General features: G+C 41.0%; 1 protein-coding gene across 2 annotated transcripts in view; it reads right to left on the reverse strand.

The window, feature by feature from the left end:
- The window catches only part of Abca12 (ATP binding cassette subfamily A member 12), a 151,887-nt gene that overhangs the window by 115,821 nt on the left and 10,390 nt on the right, over positions 1–25,676 (reverse strand). For both annotated transcript variants that reach the window (XM_052749250.1, XM_052749248.1), the window contains exon 2: positions 21,940–22,033. In XM_052749250.1, the coding sequence (XP_052605210.1) occupies positions 21,940–22,033 (94 nt within the window). The remainder of the gene's footprint in view (positions 1–21,939; positions 22,034–25,676) is intronic.

The raw sequence follows: 25,676 nt of genomic DNA on the forward strand, positions 1-25,676 counted from the left end.
GGCATATGCATTCTGAAAGTAGAAATGATGCTGTTGGGGGCAGGGTACGAGGGAGGGAGAAGAAGCGAGAGAAGAGAAATAATAAAAACAAATCTCGTTTGAAAAATGTCATAAGGAATCTTAATTCTTTGTAAAGTAATAAAAACAAAAGTAAGTGACATGAATGAATATGCAGATCCCCCCTCCCCTCAACAAATTAGCCATGAGCTGCGGTGGTGAAGGGTGAAGGGTTGATTTTTAACAACTGCTTTATAAAATGTGCTGGCTGGCAAGGCAGTTGGCCAGCTGTAGAATACAAGTCCTTTCACAGTTAGGCTTGATATTAAAATGCTAGATTCCTCCTGTGGGAAAAGACGGGAGACAATGAACTTCAAAAAAAGACAGATTTTATAATAATAAGGGAAATTCCGAACTGGAGACTAGAAAACAAAGCCTTAATCTCCTCATGAATCTGCTTTAAAGGGGTGTCGGCGCAAGTCTGTTTTCATTTTAAAGAGAAGGCAATGAACTCCATGGTGAGCTCACCATGGCCATGCATTAATAAGAGAGCAGAGAAGGTGATGTGGAGAAATGTGATCTAAATGACCTAAAGACAGACCAGCGGGAAGAAAGAACTGGAAACAACAGAAGGCAGCATAGAAAAGCTGCCCGGAAGGAAAGCAAGAGGGTAAAAAAGGAGATTTTTGGAAAAGCTGTGCTGTTGACCTTGAAGGTGAAGAGTCCAGGAGTGAGCTGCCTATAGAAAAGGCCAGAAAACCAGTTCTTCTCCCACAGCCTGAGAGACACGAAGGCCTGCTCACGCCTTGATCTTGAGCACACTGGGATCCAATTCTGGACTTCTGATCTCCAGAACTGAAAAGTAATTATTTCTAAGCAACTCAGTTGATAATTATTTATTCTAGTACACATAAAGAAATGATGCAGAAACAAACACCAATAGTTTACAAACCAATATTGGTAGTCTTGAAGGCTTTGGAACTCAGGAGAGCTTCGAGAACACTTGAGCCCACCCAGCTACCCAATAGCACCATGGAAGCAGGCCCAGTTGCCCACACAACGAAGACTCCTTCTATCAAACCCAACTGTGAACTCAAGTGAACTGACAATGCCCGTCTGTGTCTTCCTCAGGGAACCTGCTACAAGAGACCAATCAAGTTGACTCTTAGTCTTTCTCACCTTTCCCTCTATAGTGGACTTCTGCCTCCGTGAACTTCCTGCAAGACCTTCGCACATCTACAGTGCATGTTCACTATTACTGGTCATCTGCCTTCTTACATAGATCCCAGATGTAGCTGCTCACTCAGAATAAGATTCTGCCAATGGGCGTGTTCCCACTCTGTCTCAAGCATACACAGACACCGATTTGAAAGGGGCCTTAGGGACTGGAGAGATGGCTCAGTGGTTAGAGCACTAGCTGATCTTCCAGAGGACCTGGGAGCAATGGCCAGCACCCACAGGACAATTCTCAAGTGGCTGCAACTCCAGTTACATGGGATTCACTACCCTCTTTTGGCCTTCTCCATGGGCATTGCACACATATGGTACACAGGCATATACATACAGGCCTAACACCTATACACATAAAATACAATAAATTTTACAAAAGGAGCAGAGAGGAAGTGAGTGAACAGGAGTAGAAGGACCAGCAGGCTCCGTTGCTCTGTCCCACTTATCAGTATGACAGGGTGGTTGAGAGGGGCAGTGCTATCATCAACAGAAGTACACAAAGGCCGTTCATTCTACAACCTGAAGAGAAGGGAAACGGGGAACGATGTCATGGGGAAAAGGGTGCTTTGCATTTGATTTTACCTTCCTGGAACTGATTTTAACTTGCCAATTTGATTGAGAAGAATCCAAAAGAGCATAAACTCACAACAGTCTTCAATCTCATAAAAAGGATGAACCTACTTTGTAGGAAAGCTCATCACAGGCTTTCTTTAAAAAAAAAAAAAAAAAAAAAAAAAAAAGCTCCCAGAGCATCAAAAGTAGAGATGGCAACCCTGTGCCGAGACCTTTGATAAGTGATATTCAAGCTGTCATCATGGAACCATGCAAACGAAGAATTGGTTCCCTTTCGCCCAAGTGTGTGCTGCCTCCAGGAAGCGCTTGGCCTTCTTCATCTTTGCACTCAGGTCTGTGCACTCACCATGGTGAGGGGCCCTACTGCAGGAGCATAATGCTGCTGGACTGAGCACCTCCTGGGCCCTGTGTACTGTGCTAGGCACGCAACACGCATGTTGCACTCATCTTTACTTCATAGCCATAATTTCTTTTCTCTTACATATCACCTTTTTCCAGAACATGGAACCTCTCTAAAGCTGACAAATAAGAATCAAGAAAGATTAAACTCTTGTTGCTTTCTTGTGAAAGGAAAATGGATTTTTCTGTCTTCCACCGATCTCGGTTATCTGTTCAAGGAAGTAACTCCTCAGAGCCATGCATCCACAAACAGCCACGAGTTCTAAAGAGTGGCTAATTTTAACTTGAACTTACTCTACTCTAAAGGTGTCTCTGTCGTGTTCTGCTTCTAAAATTATGTTTCCTTTTATAGCCCTAAATGCCAGGGTACAGGGAAAAGAGAAATCGCTCCCTCTCTTTCACAGAACTTCTAAGCTGCGTGCATAGTTTATCCTAACAATTTAATGACCGTCTCCTCAACCAGAGCTCAGGCTTAAGGAATCACGTAGAGGAAGTCCATGACTATGCAAACCAAACCGCAGCAAACTGGCAGGTAAACTCAGATCTCAGGATGCCAGGCAGGATAAAACCCTTGGTATCCTGATACGCAGATTCCACACTCAGGAAAATGACTAAGTTCATCACTGGATGAAAAGCTGTAAGGGAGGGAGGACGGGGAGAGGGGAAGGAGGGGGGGGGCGCTAATCTGTCCCTAACACAGCAGTCTGAACGTGGAGAAATGGAGGACCGTAATGAAAATGCCAAGTCACCAGTAGCTCAGTCTCCCTGCAGCACCAGACAAAGACAGTGAGTGAGCAGCCCTGGGTGGCAGAGTTATTTCCTTAAAATGGATAAAGTCCACATTGCTGACACGGTCCCATTATAACTTCAACACATCTCAACGTTGGCTCGGGAGGTTGAATCTAGCCCCAACCGTAGGACAACTTTAGAAATGAATCCAAACTAAATCAAATTCAGTAAAACTGGAATCACAAGAAGACTCAGATCTAAGAGTTTTGAGCAGCACGTATTTTGGTTAGTGATGTCAGCCCGTACATCTATGATTACTGACCAGAAAGACCAATTTTTCTTTCCCTTTCCCACTACACAAAAATCCTCTTCAGAGCACCATTCGTGAGACATAACGTGAAGATTAAAGCAATGTGTGGACCACAGCCTCAGCAGCATCACCTGGGACCTTGTCAGAAACGAACATTTCAGGGAACGCAGCGCGGTGACAGGACACCTGCTTTGCATACAGATGACACCCTGGGTTCAGTTTCCACCAACAAGGAAAGGAGAGGCCTTAGCTCTGCTCCCAACTCAAAAGTTCTACTTAGTGCTCCTCAGGAAGGCTGGTTCAGCAATCTGTGCTCACAATCACTTTAGGTAGTTCTGGCACACACTCAACACAGCATTAGATGGTGGTCCTTTACTCAGATAGGAAACGTTTTAGCTGCGTAGACTGTACCCACACCATCACAATTACTTCAGCCTGCAAGTTTTCATTTGAAAGAAGCTACAGACGATGTGTAGCTCAGTGAGCTCCCTTGTGTCGCACAAAAACTTCATTCACAAAGGCGAGCAGTTGGCTAGATGTGGCCTGAGGACTGTAGTTTGGTGTGCTCTGGGAAGGTGAGCCTTCCTCATTCATTCATTCATTCATTCATTCATTCATTCTCTCTCATTTCATTTCCTCTTGTCTTCTTTCATCATTGCATCTAATTTCCTTCTTTGACTTCTTTCCCTTGTTTCCTAGTCTTCCCTCTTTGCTTTCCACAACCCTATTTCTCTTTCTCTCCCTATCTTCCATTTCATCGTCTCTTCGCTCATTTCCGTGGCCTAGAACTTGGCAGTGTTCTCCCACCAGCCTCCCTTTCTACTCCACTTATACTTTAGCAGGATTTCTGTCTATTTCCATAATAAACTCAGGAGCATGGTGCTCACTGGCACTGCTTAGACAGCTGATCTGTTCTGTTTATTATGTTGGTGAAAACAGAAATGTCAGTCTTTATTGTAATGAAGCACTCTCCACTTGACACCATTAGGCCAGGAGGCATTTGTAAAGCTGGCGTGGTGACATTTATAGATGTTACAGTAATGATAGAATCCACACGTTTCCACTGTGTTTCTTTCAAAACAGGTCAGAACCCAACCTATGGGGTGGTTTTCTATTTCCAGGTGAAAGAAATTAATCTTTATTCCAATGAAGAGATATATTAAATCGTAGAAAAGAAAATTTGGACTCGGAACATAGTGACTTACTCATTAAGGGTATTATATTTTCTTAACAGATTGGGACAGAGGGTCCTGTTGTCATAATGAGTAGAAGGCCTTCTGATCACACACATGCTGGTTCTTTTTGTTAAGCAACTCCAGGATAAGAGTAAATGAGACCAACAGATCCAAAGCATCATCTGCAAGCAAGTACATACTCAAATACAAATAAAATAATACAGGCAGGGAAATGGGTCTCCAAAGTATATTTGTAATAATTTATTAAAGTAAAGGCAGGCCAGGCAGTGGTGGCACATGCCTTTAATCCCAGCACTCGGAAGGCAGAGCCAGGAAGATCTCTGTGAGTTTGAGGCCAGCCTGGTCTACAGAGTAAGATCCAGGACAGGCACCAAAACTACACAGAGAAACCCTGTTCTCAAAAAAAACAAAATAATAATAATGATGATGATAATGATGATGATGATGATGATTTATTAAAGTAAAATTTTACTGTGGTAGTTTTCAAGCAAATTTTGTTCTTAGTTACATTTTTAAAGACATAATTAAAACTGGGAAAGATATAAAGCCATCCTTTCCAGTCATTTCATAAGCATTGTCTAAGAGGCCTAGAGGACTGCCCCTGCTTCCCTTCACAGGAACCTCCCATCATGTTGTACCTGACTGGAAGGTCTGCTGATCTGCCACCTTCCAGCCAATAAACACAATTGCATTTGGCCTTCTTCATTCCAGACCCTCTGAGAAAGGGCTTCAGCACCCATGAGGCCCCGTGTGACAACCTAGGATAAAACCTGATAGGACTTTGAACACTCCAATAGAAAAAAAAAAATCAGCAAAATGTAATTTTTAAGATACTGAATAAAAAATAAGTTATTTGAAAAAAGAAAATCCTTAGCATGATGCTCAACACTCTGCAATAAACCAAATCAAATATATTTGAATTAATATTGGTAAAAACTCCCAAGGTCACAGGAATACTACATGATGTAGGACTTGAGTGTAATATCGACCTTCATATTACTACACCAAAGTGTCAGCTTTTTTCCCAATGTTAAGTCAACACAATAAACTCTGTGCCTTCAGTAGATAGTACTGCATTGTAATCTTGGGTCATAAAAATGGGTAGGCCTGATTATTCAAGATAACCAATGATGCTTATTCTTAAAGTTCCATAAGTATTGGTGCTTCTGAAAATCTAACTAATCCATGACATCTGGAACACCAACCACTGATTCTACCATCCACAAAGTGAAGTCATCCGTCTTCTACTCAGCAGATATTACTAAAATATTTTGTACATGGCACAGATAAGGGATTAAATAAGGGTCACTCTTATATTTAAAAAATATCCAATTTTCAAATAAAAAAAGTCATGAAAACAGGAGCTAGAGGGGTGACAAAGGGGTGAGGCAATGGGTGTGAACTCGCCTCATTTTCAAGCTCATAATGTTTATTAAATAAAATGCATCTAGAAGTCTTTATTCTCCCGAACCACCAGAAAAAAAAATGGATATAGGAAAACACATATTTTTAAAAGACAGACACATGAAGTTTTTGTTTTGAGGAAAAAAAAATCTCCTATTCAATCATTTTTTTCTTCTTGTCGTGTTTGTTTGTTTGTTTTTGTTTGTCAACTTGACCCAAGATAGAGATATCTGGTGGGGGAAAAAAAAAAAAACTCAGTTAAGAAAGTGCCTCAGTCAGATTGGCCTGTGGGGTGTTTTCTTGACTGATATGGGAGAACCCAGCTCACTGTGGGTGGTGCCATTCCTGGGCAGGTGGTCCTCGGTAGGATGAGAAAACAAATCAAGTAAGCCATGAGGAGCAAGCCAGTAAGCAGCATTCCTCCACAGCCTCCACTCCAGTTCCTGCCCTGCTTGAGTTCCTGTTCCGTCTTCCCTCATTGGTGGACTGTGGTCAGGACAGGTAGGCCAAAGGAGCCCTTTCCTCCCCAAGCTGCTTCTGTCCACGGCCTTTATCACAGCAACCGAAAGCTAGTTGAGACCGTGCCATAACTTCAGAAGGAATTTAATGTATCTCATTTCTCATGAGCTGCGTGACAATCCTAAAGGACAGGCTGGGCAGGTCTGACATTCATTAGGAAGCTCCAGCAAGGTGAAGTCCGGACGAGCAACAACATGTCAAAATATGACTATAGAGTACTTGACAATGAAAACATTTTGTTCAGCTTGCCGCGAACATTCTGAGAATTTGGAAGAACAGGTATATTTAGGGCTTTCGCTGTTGAATTCCTGAATCGTGGGGGGGTAAATTAACCTCTCTAAACCTATTTCCACATCTATAAAATTGAGAATAATGGGCCTGGCTGCCTCACAGGGCACAGGGAAGATCAATTAGATGAAGCTTATGAAAGACATTATAAACACTGAAGCAGGTGGACCCACAGAAACACGTGTTCTTTGCTCATCCGGCTGCTGTTACACCATGGTTTTTGTTTTGTTTTTTAACCACTCAGTGGCTGTGGCTTTGCTGTTTAACCCGGCCTTCCATCTCTGTGCCCTGAGCCAATGAATGCTTAAGAGTATTGCATGATGTTTCTTTCTACCTAGTAATTCATAATATATACTTGTATCAACTGGCGTGGTGTTTCAATTACTGCGTGCTCAGTGGGTGTGGTGCCATGACACATTCTCCCCAGGCAAGTCTTGCTCCATAGCGCGGATGGTTTTCAGAGTTCATATTCATTAGCAAAGGTATATACTACGGCTGATAGTGAGAGCTCAGGTGTAAAGTCTAATCCTTAAAGTAGTGGGCAACAGGGTCCCATGTTCAACTGATTGACGTCTGAGGAACAGAGCTCAGGTGCAGAGTATCTGTCTAGAATGTGTAAGACCCTGAGTTTAGTAGTTAGCATGCAAAACAGAAGTTAAGTTAGCATCTACATAGCTCAATGGCTGCCGTCACCAAGAATAAGACAAGACCCTGGACCATTTGGACTGGTACTGGGATGGTTAACACACATCTACTACATTCCTCAAAGTTGCTGCCAAGTACACAGATTCCGAAAGGTGCAAAAACTGCCCTTGTAGAGATAATTTTGGAACGGGATACAAACAAGGTCAAGTACGAAAAGATTCCTACCTCTTGAGCCGGGCAGTGGTGGCGCACCCCTTTAATCCCAGAACTTGGGAGGCAAAGGCAGGCAGATCTTTGTGAGTTCAAGGCCAGCCTGATCTACAGGGTGAGATTCAGGAAAGACGCAAAGCTGCACAGAGAAACCCTGTCTCAGAAAAAAAAAAAAAAAAAAAGATTCCTGCCTCTTTATAATGTTGACTTAACGTTCATCAGATCCTAAAGGAAAATGATGTGTTATAATAACGCTATCCAGACTCGGGACCTTGTTGCTCCTCTGACTGTTGCCTCTTTGACCCTCAAGTGTACAGTTGGGTCGATGCTCAGCCCAGAAGGCTCCAGAATCCTACCTCACTGAGTGTCCGTAACAGAATATCTCTCCCTCTTCTCTGAAGCGGGTGGGAAATTCCCACATCCATGCCCTGATCTATTTAAATTTTAAAAAAAAAATCTTGATTTAAGCTTGGGAGACAGAACAGAAGCAGGTACATGGCAGATAAGAAACTCCCATGTGGATTGCAACTGGGAAAATTTAAAAATAAGAATCTCAGCCACACTGTTCAAAATATTCCCACTGGGCAAACATGTTGAGGTCCCCGGCTTATCTTAGAGGCTCTGTGGATCTTTCTAGATAAGGGCAACAATAACTAACAGACTTGCTTTCCCGAAACTTCCTTTTCAGTAACAAAGCTTCTGTTTCATTTTGAAAAGAAAAAAAAAATTTCTCTCTGCCTTCACCATCTGTAAACAGAATCTTAAGCAACTATTTTTCCTCTCTACAGCTAAATTAGAGTTTTAGGGGAGAAAAAAATGAAGCCTAGATTCTCCTTTCCTTCATTGTGAGACAGCCTCTCGCTGTAACTTAGTCCCTTGATTCTCTTGGACATACTCAATTGGGAACCTTCCCTTTGGCCTGTGGGAGGGCTGAATTAGGCTGGATGGACATCTACTGGGCACAACTGTGCCGATGAACAATGGCAAAAAGGCCTGAGGCCTGATCTGGGAGTTTTTGTAATAAACCCCTCGGGTAAGAACTGCTGTGGGGAGCCCTCACCAGAGTCCCTGTCCGCTCTACACATCTAGCAACCCCAGCTGACCTCATCAAAAGAGGGGCACGCTGGAGAGGGGTGTCTTCCGACATACCCAGGGCATCTACTTTGACTAGCAAGCAAAATGCTGCCTGAATGGTTATCTGCTCCAGTGGATCACCCAGGGCTCCAGGCAGCAGAGGCGTGAAGTCTGCGCTGGGAGGAGATGAACGGAGGAGGATTTAATGCCTCTCTGCTGTTCTGATCTCAGATGTGATGTTGAGTTTAGGGAGCAGAGAGTGGAGGAGCGTCAGAGATTTCCATAATCCAGACTCTGGGGCCCAAAGAGTTTAAGAAACTAAACTCCAGCCCCTGTTCTGGGAAATACAGAATATATTTGCATATTAAAGACTTTAAAAAGTTTTACAGACAAATACACACACACACACACACACAGCAAAACAAAAAACCTGAATAACTAACTTTAATTTTGTACCTTTAGATGAGTGATCACAGGATTTTTTTTCTCTTTTCCCTTTTTTCTCACTTTTTTTAAGGTAGTACTGAATAATATCCACAGGGCATATAGACAGAGTGCTTAATCTGTGATCACACACATGTTTGCTGAAAAGGCCCTGCAATGGGAACAGCTTACATCTTGGTTTTACCTCAGTCTTTAAAACTTGCCTGGGAGTTGACACTCCACTAACGTAGCTTAGCTCTGGTGAATCAAGAAGCATTTCAGATATGTGCATTGTTGTATGGCAGTCCCTCCATAAAACCTGTCTGAGACATTGCTTAGAGATGGGAATTTTATTCTGGAAGAATTTGAGGTGGGCTGTAAAAGCACACACTCCATAATGAGGAAAAATAATAAAGTAATGGGAAAATCAGAAGAGCAAGCGAGAGTCAGGAAAACAAAGGTCACCCAATAGTGATGCCAGAGGTTGACACATGCTGGTCAAGGTGCCATCGGCTTGGATCTGGATGTCCTAGACAAGTCGAGGAACTACAGAAATGTGACTCCGTTTACAGCATTCATAAAATAAAATAAAAATAAATCAATGTGTTGGAAATGTGGATGGTTTTTCCTATATGGAAGAATCCTGCCTATCAGATACCAAGGGCTTCATTCCAGGGCCTCCTAGTAAATTTATCCTCAGGCCAGCACAGGAACGTCACTAGAAGTACCTCAATATCCTTAATGGGGATGGAAATAATGAAAGTATTTGCCACTAGAGTGAAAGATGAGCTAGAGAGATGGCTTACTCAGTATAGTGCCTGCCATGTAAGAATGAGGCCCTGAGTTCAATCCTCAGCACCCATGTCAAACCCAGGTGTGGGAACCCATGCCTGTAATCCTGGTGCTCGTGTGGGACAGGAGGATCCCTGAAGCTTGCTTGTAAGCCAAGTCCAGCCAAATTGGGAAGTTTCAGGGTCAGTGAGAGATACTGCCTCAAAAGAAAAGAAAAATGTCAAGCATGAGACTGTCTCAAAAAAAATGTCAAGCGTGATTGAGAAAGATACCCAGTGTTGACCTCTGGCCTGCACATGCACACACATACACACACGTGTGCACACAAAAAGAAAACCACATGAATGCACATGTATGTACATACACAGAGAGAGAGAGAGAGAGAGGTATTATTCTCCCTTCCCACCCAAGAAGGGGAATGCTGTCAAGTGGACACAGTATCTTAGGACCAGTAGGCAGAATTCTGATCAAGAGAGTGAAATAACTTGCCAAGTTGTTAAGGGATATTCAGAAAAAAAAAAATGTCCGCTCTAGCTTTTCCCCCAAAACATTTTCCTTTTGGGTAAACTGAGTTATGGGTTGTTACCTGATACTACACATCAGCAAAAAGTTCACAAACTACTCCAGGTAGTGAAATACCAGTTAGGAATAGGAGTTAGAAAATTTCCTTCAAGTCCTAACCCTGCAATGATTTATTATGCAATAATGACCCTCTGTCTCCAGTCAATTTCCTTACTTATTAAAGAAAAAAATCGGGGCTACCTACCCATCATATTGTTAAGAGTAAAAGAATCTCATGCAAAAACAAGATTGGGACATTGAAATGTTATGCACTTAAGCTGAAAATTATGATTGGAAATTAAAATGTGATTTCTACAAGCCATTAGTAATAATGATTTTGGGAAAAGACTTATGCCCTATAGAGGTACGTTCCTGACGATAACTTTTTCATTTGGAAATCTGAGTCAGTTGTTAGTTTCACAAGAACTTCTGTGTCATATACTGTAAAATAAGAGCTGAGGACTAACTCTGCTGACATCATTGTCCAGAGGGGGGAAAAAAATCCCACAAACACACAAGCCTAGTACTTTTCTAATCAACAGATGGTCTCTTCAGTGGGGAGACTTGCACTTCAGTTAGGGGTCCCTTCACTCCACATCAGCCACGAGGAAATTTAGGTCTTTGGTATTCAGATCCCGTCTGTTTACAAATGATACATGTGACAACCTGCCAGTGGGAAATGTGTGACCCTTTCTTTCAAGTGGCTCTGCTGGCAGGTAGCAAGCCCATCTTGTCAGACTCGGCTCTTCTGCTAAACCATAGAGTCCCTTACCAAGACCCCTGCCAATTGGAAGAGACAATGTGTGTGACCCATGGCCTGCTTTGTGACCCTCAACACATCACTGGCCATCTCTCTAGCTCTGCCAGAACTACTTTTTATCAAATTCCCCCTCTCATTAAGGGGGGGAAATATAGAGTGAAGCTCTCTGCTGGTAATTTTGCAAGTTGTACAATTCAAAACATCTCAATTTAAAAATTAGCATAAAATAAATGTTTCCTCTATTTTCCTAAGAAATATTTCTGCTGACAGGGAAGGACTTCAGAGAAATTACAATCAAGAGATTCATTTTGCACCAACCATCTTGGATGAAAATGATCTGACACCACCAAGAATTAGAGAGCTAATAGAGCAGTGGGTCCTCTCTTCTCATGATGGGAAAGAGTAAATTGGTGAAGTTACTATAGAAGGTTCTTGGCCACACTCAACAATGACTGAGATAGGCTTATTTCTAAGGACAGATCCTAGTAAAATAAGAGACATGTGAAAGAATGCCCATCACATTGTTATTGAAAATAAATTGAAGACAATATAAATACCCATCTGAAGACTGCAGATAGACTGTGATATATGTGGACAGACAAGGTGATGTTTACATCAGTGGAGATGCCTATAAAATACTGTGCTGAGCAAAGCATGATCTTGAGCCTAAAATGCACACGAAAAGGGATGAACAAGTGGGATACCATTCCTATGAAGTTTAGGAAACTGAAGGAAAAAAAAAAAACACTGGATAACAGAGCCAGATGCATAGACAGTAGTAGAAACATAAGCCTGGTGTGAGAATATTGCACATGGAATCATCGATCACAGTTTCTTTAGCAATCAAAGGAGGGAGTAAGGAAGGAAGGGAGAAAATGAGATCTGGAAGATTTACACAGGCGCTTCAATGATCATGCTCACTTTCTGTTAAACGTTAACAAAAATAAGCATTGAGTCCAATATAGCATGAAAATGGAAGGATTTTATAAGGTTGCATCGTGGGTATATTTTGAAATTTGTACAGTATTTTTATGCTTGCCAATAAGCTGTGAGTATTTCACATTTTTCTTAATGGTGATATACTAGAGTTGCATCCAACCACAATGAGAAGGTTTTAGTTACAGTAGAACTTGAGAAGGCTCATTAGAAGGTAATCTTACCTACAAGCCAGTTCAAGGAGAACTTTATTGCAACACTCTAAGTTAATAAACTCCATCCCCTTTGTGCAAATCTTGTGAAAAACTCATTGACCTAGGCATTTTGTTTTTGTGTTCCTGCAATGATTTATAAGTAATAAGTAATACTACTACTAATTCTAATAGGTAATACTAATGCTTAGTGTCCAAGTGCTTACACTATTGTGCATGGTCCTATTAATTAATGAGTAAATATTTGAATATCTACCCTGTGCACAGGGCTATACCAAATATTGTTCTTTAGTTATATTTAACTTTTTTATTTTCAATCAGGAATGGCAGGCAGTGTGTGTCTCTTCACTCTTCAATTAGGATGTAAGCAACTTGAGTAAGGAAGGCATCCTATGTACAAGACACATCCACATAGATAGGAATTCCCAAAGGCATCACTGTACTATTTCCGTATGGGATAGCTATTTCAAAATATCGAGATGTTGACATTTCTCACTGTTCTTAATGCACCACGCAATGTTATCTGCCAGTGTGTGAAGCACGTTTTGATGTGAAAACTACATTCCTCTGAGCATGTAACTTAACTGCAAAACCATTTTGGAGGAACACCTGCTCAAGAAGCTGTGAACATTTCTAGCCCTTGTCACCAACCTGGAGGTACTCTTTGAGAGAGGAGAAACAAAGAAGAAACACGCTAAAAGCATATGACCCCTGGCTTCTTTTCTCTTTAGCTAACATATCCCACTCTTCCTGTCTGTCTTAAATTGTATCAATTTCATTTGGATGGTTTGAAGATAGAAAGCATGGCACACCTTGTATTGAATGTGTCTAGGCGATAAGGAATAATTCTCTGCATTTCAAATATATGGAAAATGAAGGCTAGAAGAAAGGAGTTTTGGCGGGGGGCGGGGGGGGGCGATGGAGAAATAACTGTGGGAGAGAGGTCTACAGACATTGCAGATCTGTAACATTTCCTATCAAGAGACTATGAAAAAGGAGTTTCCAAACTAGAAGCCCATTTCCAATGGGTCACCTGTGCCGACACTTCTAAGCCCTGTCCCCTCCTTCTGTAACAGGACATCTAGCCTCGTGGTCTGAAGTTGGCTGTGTGTGTATGCATGTGTGAGTGTGTGTGCTGGGTGCTTTTACAGACACTGCACAGTGAAATGTTGACAGCGCTGCTCTTTAGAATAATGCAGGACTTCCATACTTCACAACACAAATAAAATTATTCGATTCATCAATGAGCTTGGATGGAACAATACACAAATGGTATAAAATCAAATAAAGTCAGTTAAAAAAAATTCCACTGGCTTCTCAACCCTCTTCAAAACAAAGATGAATACTTTTAGTTCCATCACCTACACTTTTAATAAGCACCCTTCTTAGACAATGAACTCCAAATTCCTGCCCTGTGTCTCCACCCATGACAGCTGGAATGTTAAGATGCTCATTGCTAACTCACAAACTCCTACAGTCCCTCAAGACTCCTGCTGAGACACAGCTACGAAACAAAGGGTTTCTAGGTACTCTAAGCTGGGTCCTATGGGGGCCACAGCAGAGCCCTTAGTGAATGAGAAATCGGTAATGGTGATTCTGGCTTTACTTTAAATTCTGATTTTTTTTTCATTTTTGAGATTTTGTATTAATTTCTAAAATAATTGAATTAAAATAGAATTGATCTTGAAACCTAAGCTTTTTGCCAACTACTGGAATTTGAGCTGTCTCTGCCCTGCTGCACCCCAGTCGGGGTCCTAGGCAATGTTACCCATTTCATCTCCTTTGGTACCTTTGTTCCTGGACTTACCTACACCATGGGATGAGCATAGCTACTTTAGCACTCCTAATATACTGATTACGCTCCTATAGACATGATGCTGTGAGTGCTCATGGCTGTTCTCCTCAGTGCTCCAGATACATAACAGGTGCCCTTTAAATATGGGATGATAGCAGGAAAATGTGTTGGAAAACTTCAAGTCCTCATCTCTCAATAATGACTAGACACTAGGATATTTTAATGCTATTCAATATTGATACTATGGTTTCTATTTATAATGTTATAAAAAATAATATCCATAACTAAAGCTGCTATACCTTGAGATCAAGCACTTAAGTATTTTGGAATTTTTAACTTGTTTAATTTACACAGTAACTGCATAAACTACATGTCATTATAAAGCCCCTGTAAACAAATGTGGAAACTGCATCTCAGAGCATCTGATAGACTTGTTCAAGATATGTTTAAGCAGGCAATCTCAATTAAATCTGTGATTCCAATCTCTAATTGCCTATCACAGTGATAGAAATTTTATTCTGACTATACCCATGTAAGTATATAACCAAAACAAGTGTAAGTCTCATATTTTAAAATATGAAAATGTTATAGGGCATCTTACATTAATTCACAATGGAATGTCAATTGGCCAGAGAGAAAGAGAATAATATTCCTATAGCATTTCTTCTATATGGGCTACTTCACTCTAAAAAAAACACTGGTTCATTCATCAAAGACAAAGGACATGATGTGACCTAATCAGAAACAATGAAAAACTTAACAGCAAGAGGAACATGGGTGACTGAGTTTGGAAGGCCAGGTTCCCTGAGTATTGCCTGAGAGGATGTTTTAATGAACAGTCACTTGGGAAGATGTGGTCAGCCAACCATGCCATTGATCCCTCACCCATGAGCCAGTCTGGGCTTTCTGCTCCCCAGTAAGTGAAGGAGATTAGCTGGAATGATATTCTTAACCATGGATCATAGCTTTGAAGGGATATTGGAGAAAGAAACTGAGATCCGTGACCTCAGGAAGTGACATTACTATTCTTATAAGAGAGTTTAAAATAATTATTCAGTTATTCTTACCTATGAATGTGGACATTCATGTTCTTTGTGTGAGAGTAACAGGAGAGTCTCTGCTTACTTTGAAGGGAAGGCAAGAGAAAAGTGTGAAAAAGACAAGATGTAGGCAGCTTCCACACCAAACCCCAGTGTAGCACTTGGGGAAGTTTGTCAGACAAAGCTCTCAAAGTGGGGGTGATACAGAATGGATAGAGAGTAAAATAAACCCAGCCCATTAGTGCAGTCAACAGCTACTCATTATCCTAATTCTCTACTTGATAAACCAAGTTCCCCTGTGCTTTAAAGGCATTTCTGGTTATCTGATATAACCCTGTGTACCTAGCTCAAGAGAACATGAGTTGAGAAATCTTTTCATCACATTGTCTGGCATTAGGGTGTGACCATCTACAATGCAAAGGAGTCAACGCTGGAGCTAAGGAAATGGCAACTGGCCTGCAGTCTCCGGGGTAGGAGTCCGGGCAGAGCTGTGCTCACATTAGCCCCCTCTTGCTTACTTCAAACAACTCTAAGAAGAATGTCAAGTGGAACAAGGTCCAAGATAACCTCCATCTTGTTTCTATGTGTCTCCCAGAATTCACTTTCATGTTGTCATGTAAAGTGTCATTAATGTTTTCAAAACAGTCATGAACTGTGATTTAAGAATGAGGGACTGGGTATGAAATTCAGAAACAATTCCAGAATTTTCTGAAATTTCTTAAGCAACTTGCAGACTATGAACTCTCTTACATAAAAATATCAGTGTCTCCTCTGAAGTTAAAATTTCTAAATATTTGTAATGTAAATTTCAAGGCATACCTAGTTTGGGATGAGCAATGGGACTCTATTTAATTTTCAATGTAAGCATTATAGACATTCTTGGCATTTTAATTTTTCCTTTATCAGTTCTTTTTTCTCTTTTTAATTTTTTTGAGGTTAAGATATAGTTACATCCTTTCCCATTTCTCTTCTCCTTCCTCCTGCCCATCCCTCCTGTGTACCTGCCATTTTCTGAAAAGACAGTCACATTCACCTGTATCTGAGAAGTGAAAAATCAAGGCCAAGTGAGCCGTTTGCCACTTACTCACTTCATATTCACACTGAGTGTTTTTACCATCATTTGGGGGTGAATTTACCATACAGTCTCCCATAACAATCTAAATTGTACTATCTTTTGACTTGTTGAGTTCCTGTTTGGTCCTTATGCTAGGAACTGAGCTGTATCTGAAATGACTCGATGTTGAGGGGTGGTCCCTGCTGGTAGGTACTTCCTGTCAATGTACTTCCTGTCTGATAAGTGAGTTAAGGTTGTCATCAGTCATGCAAATACAACAAATAAGTCAATACGGCAATGACAGGTATAGCGGAAGTGATTAGACTGAAAGTAATCAGAAACTGTTAGCGGCTGAGATGGGAAGCTGTGCTCTGATAGGCTTTGAGGATGTGAAAGAAACAACCAAGTAAGAAAGAACGTGAAGTGAGAAGGATATTCAGATGCCTTCTCTTTAAGCACAGGCACCCTACCTCAGAAGAGAAAGAAGGCAATGCTGAGAAAACTCTGACTGTGAAGGTCTTGATCCCAGAGTATTTTATGCTATGTGGGAAAAGACAGAACTAGGGTATGACCCCGCCCCAAGCCAAGCATGAGATGACTGGGTTTTTATGTCAGAGTGAAAGAGGAAGGATGAAAATGTACAGGCAACTCCAGGACACATTTCATAAGACTTGACTTGAGAGCTATTGGTTCTGGGAGGTGAGAAAAGAGAGAAGTCAAAGATGAATCAGATGTTTCTAAGCTGAGAGACTGACTGGTGGTGCTGGGATGGATGAGAATGGAGAAATCAGATGGGGCAATGCTTAACAAGTGGTGAATAATGCTGAGCCCTGACCTCCCAGAACAAATTCCTTTCATCCTGGGTACAACAGTCTGCATGGATCCCACAAACCACCAAGCGACCAATAATTTCAACCTTCCTTCTCATTTTCCCTAGACCCACTGACTGAAAAACAGAGCTCACCATCATGGCCAGGATCAATCAATAAATTTAAGCCAATCAAAAGAGTATAAAAATTATGAACTCTGCGTCCCTCTATAGTTCCACTGACCGTGTGAGTTCTAGAGAACAAATGCACCTTGGAATCCAGCACACAGGCCCTTCCCTTGCATCACAACATCCCTGGCAAAATCAGTAGAAAAATGCCTCATCTCCGTGAGTTTCTTAACTCTCACCCACAAGAGGTGCCTCATAGGCTCTTTCAGCATAAGATGACTCAAGAGCTTCCTCTAAACAATTCAGGCATCATAGCTAAAAACCCTACATGGATCCCGTGGACCTATCATTGATCAATAATTTCAATCTTCCTCAAAACATTGTTTTCTTGACCAGCTGCTGATAGGTAGAAAAACCAACTGAAGTCACCTTTCCATCTATAGCATCTATAGCTGCTGATAGATGGTAGGCAGAAGAAAACAAAGATTGAGGCAAGCCTCAGGGTCTTGATTGTAGGCAACAACAAGCTAGATAAACACACAGATATGTAGGTGAAAAGTGGGTAAAAATCCAGGCTTGTACATGTGAGCCCTAGTGAGTTCTGAACATGTGTGTGTTTTCATTTTTTTTCACTTTCAAAATAGCTCATAGTGGTGATGTGTTAACTGAGATAATATGAGCGCAGGCCCCAGCGTCTGTCTTCCACATAGTGTTCGCTAGTGAATGCTTCCCGTTGTTTTCATCTGTGCCTACCTACAAAAGGTATGCTTTGGTGGTCAAAACGCATGCTCAAAATGTTAGCTGAGCTTGCACTCATCCAAGATATGAAGTCACATCTGGACAGACAGAATTCAGAATTCAGACAGACAGAAGTCAGTGTAACCTGACTGTGTAATTCAGTTGACTCCTGCCTGCCACCAGTTCCTATCAGTTCTAATGTGTAAGGCAGATGAATTTGCTACTCTATAAGGAACCGGGTGTATTAGGAAATGAAAGCTTTAACATATTTGGGTTTTAATTCAGTATGAGGTAACATTTATGCAATATACTTTCCATTATACTTTTAGAAATATTTTCAACCACCTGAAGAATGTATTAAAATCACACACAAGAAAATGTGATGTCTTGTTGGTCAGTACTGCATTCTCTGTCTGGCATTAACTGGTCCCAGTCAGACAGTATCTTACTGGTCTTAATAAACTGTCCCGCAGTGGCCAGCATGCCCTGGACCTTCTGGATATGTGTATAATAAAAGAAGAAAACTCCGTGGTGTATTGTAGCTGAGCTTAGTCTGAGAGTGCGCTAGAGAGGTTTGTTCCATTTGCTTCCCTTTGCTCCTAAGTGCGGAGTCTGCACTTTGAAGTTCATCTCTTGACAAGTCCCCGCATGTGGCGATTGCAAGAGCTTGGACTGACTTCAAAGTTGGCGCCACGGCCGCTTTCTGCCAGAACGAAGGAGAGACATCAGGGCCTGCCTACCAGGCTCGGGAGGTTTTTCTTTCCCGGAGATTTGCAATATGCAAGAGCTGTTTGTTGCAACATGAAAGAGTGACAGGAGAAAGACGATAGCACGAATAAGCCTGCACAGGCTCCCACAGCATCAGAGTCTACAGTGGCTTTCTCCCTCACCCCAAATCCAGACTTCTTCAGTGCCCAGACATCAAACATACTACAGAGGGAGTCTTTCCAGTTACTTATTATATTCTTCTGAGTGGTTTACAGAATCCTACAGGCCTGCCAAGCTGTTCTGAGAGCAGAATGTGGCCGTCGGATTACAAATGTCATTCTCCCATCATGACCAAGTTTCATCAAAGGGTGTAGTCTAATGCCTCATCTTTATTATTCGATTGCCCAACCAGTAGTGTAGCCCAGAAAGGGTTTTCCCTCTTTAAAACAGGATCTGATCTCTGTGATACTACAGTCACAGTGATGCAGCATGAGTCAGAGCATGCTACACTGAATCCTAATGTCAGAGAAGACTCCGAGATGCACACTCCACAGCCTTTCTCCATATTTTCTGATTTCATGATAGAAGAGCTTACGTTTTTTTAGCCCTTAATGTTTAGTCCTCTTGATATAAGTGATGTGACATGAAAACCAAGCACTAGCTACTAGATGTAAGAATTACGAGTTTCAGTAGCTTACTATCAGAGTCTCAGCAGAGCCAGGCTGCCTCAATCTGACATCACCACTCATCACCACGATCTTAGCTCAGTTTCTCAGCTTCTGTGTGTATTAGTTTTCTCAGTTATGAAAGGAATAACCTAGTCCTCACCTCCCTGAGTGCCTGCCACAGAGGATGAGATCAATACCTGTTTATTATTATTTTCTTTTCTATTAGTCAGTTTTGATCTTTCAATATTATAAACAAATGCGAGACCCAAGTCAAAAACAACTAAAACAATAACATAAAAATACCTAAATCCAAATTGTCATCGAGGAGTTATGCTTTTTACTATCAGGGTGAGGGTGGGGGTGGAGTGGGCAATCCCTTCTATACTAGTCTCCAGAACGACACTTTCAATAGTATAATTGTGGGGGGGGGGGGGAGGGGGGGTTCTATTAATTGTGAGTTGAAATCCTGAACATCATTTTCTTTTATGCTTATTTACCCAGATCTAGAAAGGATTAATAGTTAAGAGACTTAATATGGGCTGAAAAATCTCAAAAACCAACAACAAGCAAAGATAACCGGTTTCCAATACCTTTCTCTTGTGTCCACATGATTGAATTTTGGCAAATCACAATCTCTCTGGGCACTGGGTGTCTTGTGTGTAATATGAGCAGGTTCCTTCCAGTCCTGATGACAAACCAATCAATCAGAGCTATTTCTTTTTTCTTTTAGGACAAGGCTTGTGCGGTCTAGGAGGCTAGCAAACACACGCTCAGTGTTTGGACTCTCCTCTAATTTTGTTCTCCGCCTCCAGACATGATCACTTTCTATCCAATTACTACTACCGTGTGCTAACAGCTCCCTGTTCCTATGGTTTCTCGTCTCTTTTTTCCAATTCTGTTTCTTTCAGAACCCTCCTGATCAGGCCTGGAGGTATTGCTCACTCTTCTGTTTCTCACTTAGTTCAGTGGGATGCTGAGGCCTCTGCCTGGTTTCCTCCATGAATTTCCAACTCCTATCAGATTGCGCCAGTCGGTTTAAAACCATTCATTCCAAAACCTTGCATTTCTTTCCTGAACGTTTCACAAGAGAATTTTAGGTAATTGGAAAAAAAAACTTTTAAAATAAGAAATTGGTGAAAATGGGTTGAAAGGAGCTAGCAAACTGCCACTATGGATAAATCAATCCATTGTATCTTAAGGTAGAATATCCGAGCTCAATTGTCAATCGGTGCTGATTGTATTATTGTCATAGTCCGTGTTTTCCTTCTTAAGTTTTATATACTGAAGATATAAAGGACACATAAACTTCATTAAATACACCACCAGTCTGCTACAAAGACCTAATGTACACACAATGAAAAAAAATGAAATTACTCTGTTTTAATAACAACCTAATTAGTTCTCATTGACAACTTTACATAATGGACAAGTCCTTCAGAAAAATGGTGCTATTAGGGTGTAAGGAATTGCTTACTCTGCACCAAGGCTTTAGATGCTTTGTGCTAACTGAGCTGACATCTTCCGAATTACCCTACTGTGCATGACTGAAACAGATTCCCCATGATTCTCATCCTACTTCTCATGACCAGGTGACTGAAAACTCACGGTACTTATTTCAAAGTCAGTAGCATGTTACTCTTCAAAAATGAATTCAGCATTATATTCTGGTACACTACCAACTGTCATAATTATTTGAAGTTGGTTTGGTAGAGTTGTTTCATCAGGATCTTTTGAGGAGGTGGCTGCTTTGAAACAGCTGACTAGTCTTTTCCTCCCAAACTAAGAAAACTAATCCCCCAAAGAAATGAACAACAGTAGCAATACACTAAAAGCAACTCTGGTCAAATAACTGAGGCTCAAAGCTCCCCCTCTGACGCTAAGGACTTCCTGAGTCCTTTTTGCGTCTCTGTGTCAGATCCAAAGAGAAATAATGGAGTGAGCCAGGCAGTCTGCCCACTTTATAACTGGGCAGTGACTTCACAGAAGAGAAGCAGCGCTAATTGGGAAACAACCTCCTTTCAAGCAAAATGCGTCGACATGTTTACACTGCTCAGCTCTCATCAGTGAGGAACAGAAGAGGTGTTTGCAGTCCCGGATTTTGTTTGTTCAGTTGATCAAACATGAGTCTGTGTTTTCTACTATGGGAGTAAAGAATGACGGAGCCTACGGTGGCCGCCTTGTGTTGTCGTGCAGTGGCGAGACTCGTGATGTGCACAGGAAGATGGAGTTCATGTTGTCCTCTACGTGTTCCGTATTTTTCTAGATAACCATATAGCTACAAAATTGCAGGGTTTTTTTTTTCCTTCCTTGATATAATGTCTTGCTGTGAAGGCTGGGCTAACATCTAACTCAAAATTCTCCTGTCTCAGTCTTCCAAGTCCTGGGATTATAAACATGTACCACCATATCTGGCTCAGGTTCAACATTTTTGTTGCTGGAGAATTGCAAACATGTATATAATGTGTTTTTATCACCCTCCGTTCCCACCCCACCAATTTCTCCTCCATCACCCGTCTGTACCACTTTTTCTCCTAGCTTCTTGTGTCTCTTTTCCCCCCACAAAGTCCACTTTTTGATTTGAAGAACTGGGAGGGAAACCCACACAAATTTTTTTTGCAGCTACTGCCAAGAGGAAATACCATTTAAAAAAAAATAAAGCTTAGAATCGAGCATTGACACGGCGCTAAAATAAATTTTAAGTAGACCGCAAACATTAGAGAAACAATCAGTTATTTACTTACAAGTTGGTTTTGCTGTTGGTGGAAATTTGGTCCGGGTAATAGCCAGAATTATGAAAATAATGACTGGCCATAAGATCAAGACAAGTGTCCAAAGCTGCAAAGCAACAATAGAAAAATGTTATCGTACTAACAGTAAATATATAAATATATATTATTTGTATATATATATATAAAAAACAAAACAATCCTACTGAATACAAGAAGATTGTCAAACTATAACATTCCAATACAGGCTGGAAATTTTACTACCTTTATTATTCACAGGAAAAGGAGGAGAGAATTTCATAAATGCAGATGACTTCATAAGAGTTTTTTTTTCAGATCTAGTCTTCAAATGTTCACTTGAGGTTCCCTGTCTGCTCACCAATCATGACTGTCTGAAGGGTGATTATTTTAAACCTCAAATAACATCAGTAACTTCCAGAAAAAACATTTTGGTATTTCCCATTTGTCTGTTGGGTAAGACTCAGTGTCCCAAGTAGGGCATACGAAATACAGCGTAATTCCACCTTGGACACATCTTACAGTTTCCAAAGTCAGCATTCTCTACTCAGCGACAAAGGCTAGCGTGTAGCCTTGAGTAACGGCCCAATAAATACTGTTGAACAAAGCAGTGAATGAATGGGCCACAAAATGGATAGTTGAGTCAGAGAGTGAACTGTAGCTCTTTGCCACCCATGAGTAGCATCCTGTATGCTTCCATTGTAGAGCCTAATTTATTGTCATGGTTGCCTGGTTCCCAGAAAAAACCAGCAGCTCATTTATGGTAAGGACAGTATTGTATCCATTCCTTAATTTTCACTACCTGGTGTAAAATAGGCTCCCAAGGAATGTATACTGCCACTGAAACTTCTAAGAGAGTTTCACTTTCAGGCCCAGTCACAGCTGCTGCCCTACCCAATTTAGACACAGCTGGGGCTGCGGAGATAGACCAACCTCAGTGGGTAAAGATGCTTGCCGTGCGAGGCTAATAACCTGAGTTCCATGTCCAGAACACATAGAAAGGTGCAAGGAGAGAACTGACTCCACGAAGTTGCCCTCTGACCTCCACACACATGCTGTGATATATGCACTCCCCCGCACACATCATACACATACACACACAAAGATAATGTTGATAATAACAATAATCGTAATAGTAAACATTTTAGAAGTCCTGGTTGGTCCCGGCAGCCCAGGTTTGTAATCGGGCTGCTCAGAAGGCAAAAGCAAAAGGAATGCACGTTCAAATCCTGCCTGGGCCACCGAGGGAGTTCAATTTGATCTTGGACAATCTAGTGAGACCATCTCAAAATGAAAAACTAAAAAAGGGCTCATCTAATTTGTACCAGGCCATGGGTTCAATCCTTAGGACTGAAAAGAAATTTCACTCACTATCTGCCTAATGTTTTTCAAGCCTATGATACTGCCTCCTTAGCAGTGAAAAAACGCATTCTCACAAAAACGTGAGCTGTGCTGTTCCAAGGGTTGGGTGCTCAAAGCAAAGCATGGGGCACGAACTTTGCTTATATTCAGTTCAGTTCAACATAGACCCTTCTATCATTTCTCCCCCACTTTTCAGAGCAAGTCTCCAATTTTCTCCCTATGGCTCTTTGGTGTTGCCAAACAACGCCAAGCCAGTTGCTTATTGATCCCCAGTTACTGATCCCTCAACAACTCCCAACCCGAAGCTTCACTAAAACCTCTGCTGAGATTCTAAGAGTGTGATTCTCCTCACTGGTAGGTAGGCTTGGGGTATAAGGGTGAGGTTTTTTTTAAGATTGAAGACATTCTTTTAGCTCTGAGACATCTGATGTTTGGTTTGATTGGAGCCGAGATGCATGCAGACAGGTGGAACTGCTTAATGTAAAGGGACCCTTCTCAGACAGTGATGTGTACACTGAGTTGCCTGGGGATCTCAAAAACATTCAGATGTGGACTTGGTAGATTTGAAGGGAGTCCTGGGGGTGTGCATGTCTAAGGCTCCCAGGTAGGTGGTATTGATGGTCCACAGACTACACTTTGCACAGACAGGCGTCAGATGTGAAGAACTGTTTATCAGGTCTTACAATGTTTTTCTGGGAAAGTCTCCTTGGGATCAGATGGATAGAATCTCAGGGGCATTTTAAAGCTTAAATATGAGAAAACATTACATTTTTATTTTCTGTCACTTGCCATTAAAATTTCCAATAATTACACATGTAGTCAAGGAACGCAGATGCCATTAAGCTTGTGACTTTATCAGCATCAGAACTCATGAATATTTAAAAATCACATTAGGATTGTTGCAGGCACCCCAAATGCTATTTCTACGTATTGGCATGTTAAAATGATGGTGCTGTGGAGTTGCCACTAGACCTTTTATTTAATACTATTATTAAAAGAAGGCATTTTATCATCTAACAAATTCTCTTTTGATGCTTTAGTAACAATTTTGACATAGTTGGCTTTGTTTACAATCCTATTTATTCAATTTTTTTGAATTTTAAAACATCACTATTAGAGGAGCCAGGGACTAGCCCAGACTGCCAAACATAATCAAGACATCAGAGACGCTAAGGACTCTTAATCTGATACAGTTTATGTCTTCTGCTTACCAAATGCTAGCAGAACTTGTTCAAGTCACACACTCAGTGGGTAAACAGGTTGTGAGCATGGGTGTGAATCTCAAAATATACAGGGCAGAAAATTTTAATGTAATTATTGCACTACTTTGAGGATTAAAGAAGAAATCATTGAAGAAAGTAGATTGGAAAAAGATATTAGTGCCACAGAATTATAACCTGCCTTGTTATTCTTGCCTAGTCCTTGAATAGTTGACAAATTGGAGTCTGTTTTTCAAACATTCTGGATACAAAATACCTATTATACTTTATATGACTCATTTGAAATGTGGACTACAGGGAACTGAGTTTAAAAAATGAATGATTGTGGTTTTAACCATTTGGTATGGGAGTCTGTAGTTACTTTTTAAAGAGAATGTTCTTTTGGAATACGAGGTGAGGAATCCATTAGTTGCTTTTAGAAACATCTATTTGTTTCTCCACTAGCCTCATGAGGATCAGCAACTGAGATAAACTATTCCAGACATCCACCTCCAAATGAGGGACACACTCTGGCATTTCTTAAAGTTGTCTTTTTGATTGATCTAATTGGACGATTCATTTTCACGAGGGTGTTTTGGCATATTTTGAAATTCATTTCAGAGCTATTTTAAATCCAGACAAAAATACAGTCTAAGTCAGAGAAATGTAAGGTAATTTAGGCTCTGTTACAGTAAGAAAAACAAAAAACAAAAAAACAAAGAAACTATCACAAAGCCTATGAACAAATCTATTATCACAAGCTTTTCCTGGGATTTTGGTTCACAGAATGTTTGAGGACATCACTGCATGCTGCATCACAGAGGGATGATAAATACAAAGTCCTCTGTACTGTGGTCTTGGGGATGTTAAAGTTGACAAATTAATCACAAAAGCAGGAAATAAAGTTTAAATTTCCGTAACAGAGGAGTTGCTTTCATTCCATGCTAAATATTATCATAAGCACCAGAAAGCAAAAACAGTGTCAAGGATCCAAATGCTGAACCAATGAGCCGTGGCTTCTGTTTATTTGGCAAAAGGCTAATGTATTGATTTTACACTTAATAGACACAGGTGCTCCTTAGCAGCCCGAGGAAAGCCATTCCTAAAGGTTGTGTATTCTGTTGATATTTTAATTGTCTCAGTCTATCTCTGTAACTCATTAGTACCTCGTCA

The sequence above is a fragment of the Peromyscus californicus genome, unplaced genomic scaffold (assembly GCF_007827085.1).
Source record: "Peromyscus californicus insignis strain IS unplaced genomic scaffold, ASM782708v3 Scaffold_21__1_contigs__length_65335640, whole genome shotgun sequence".
Lineage (NCBI taxonomy): Eukaryota > Metazoa > Chordata > Mammalia > Rodentia > Cricetidae > Peromyscus > Peromyscus californicus.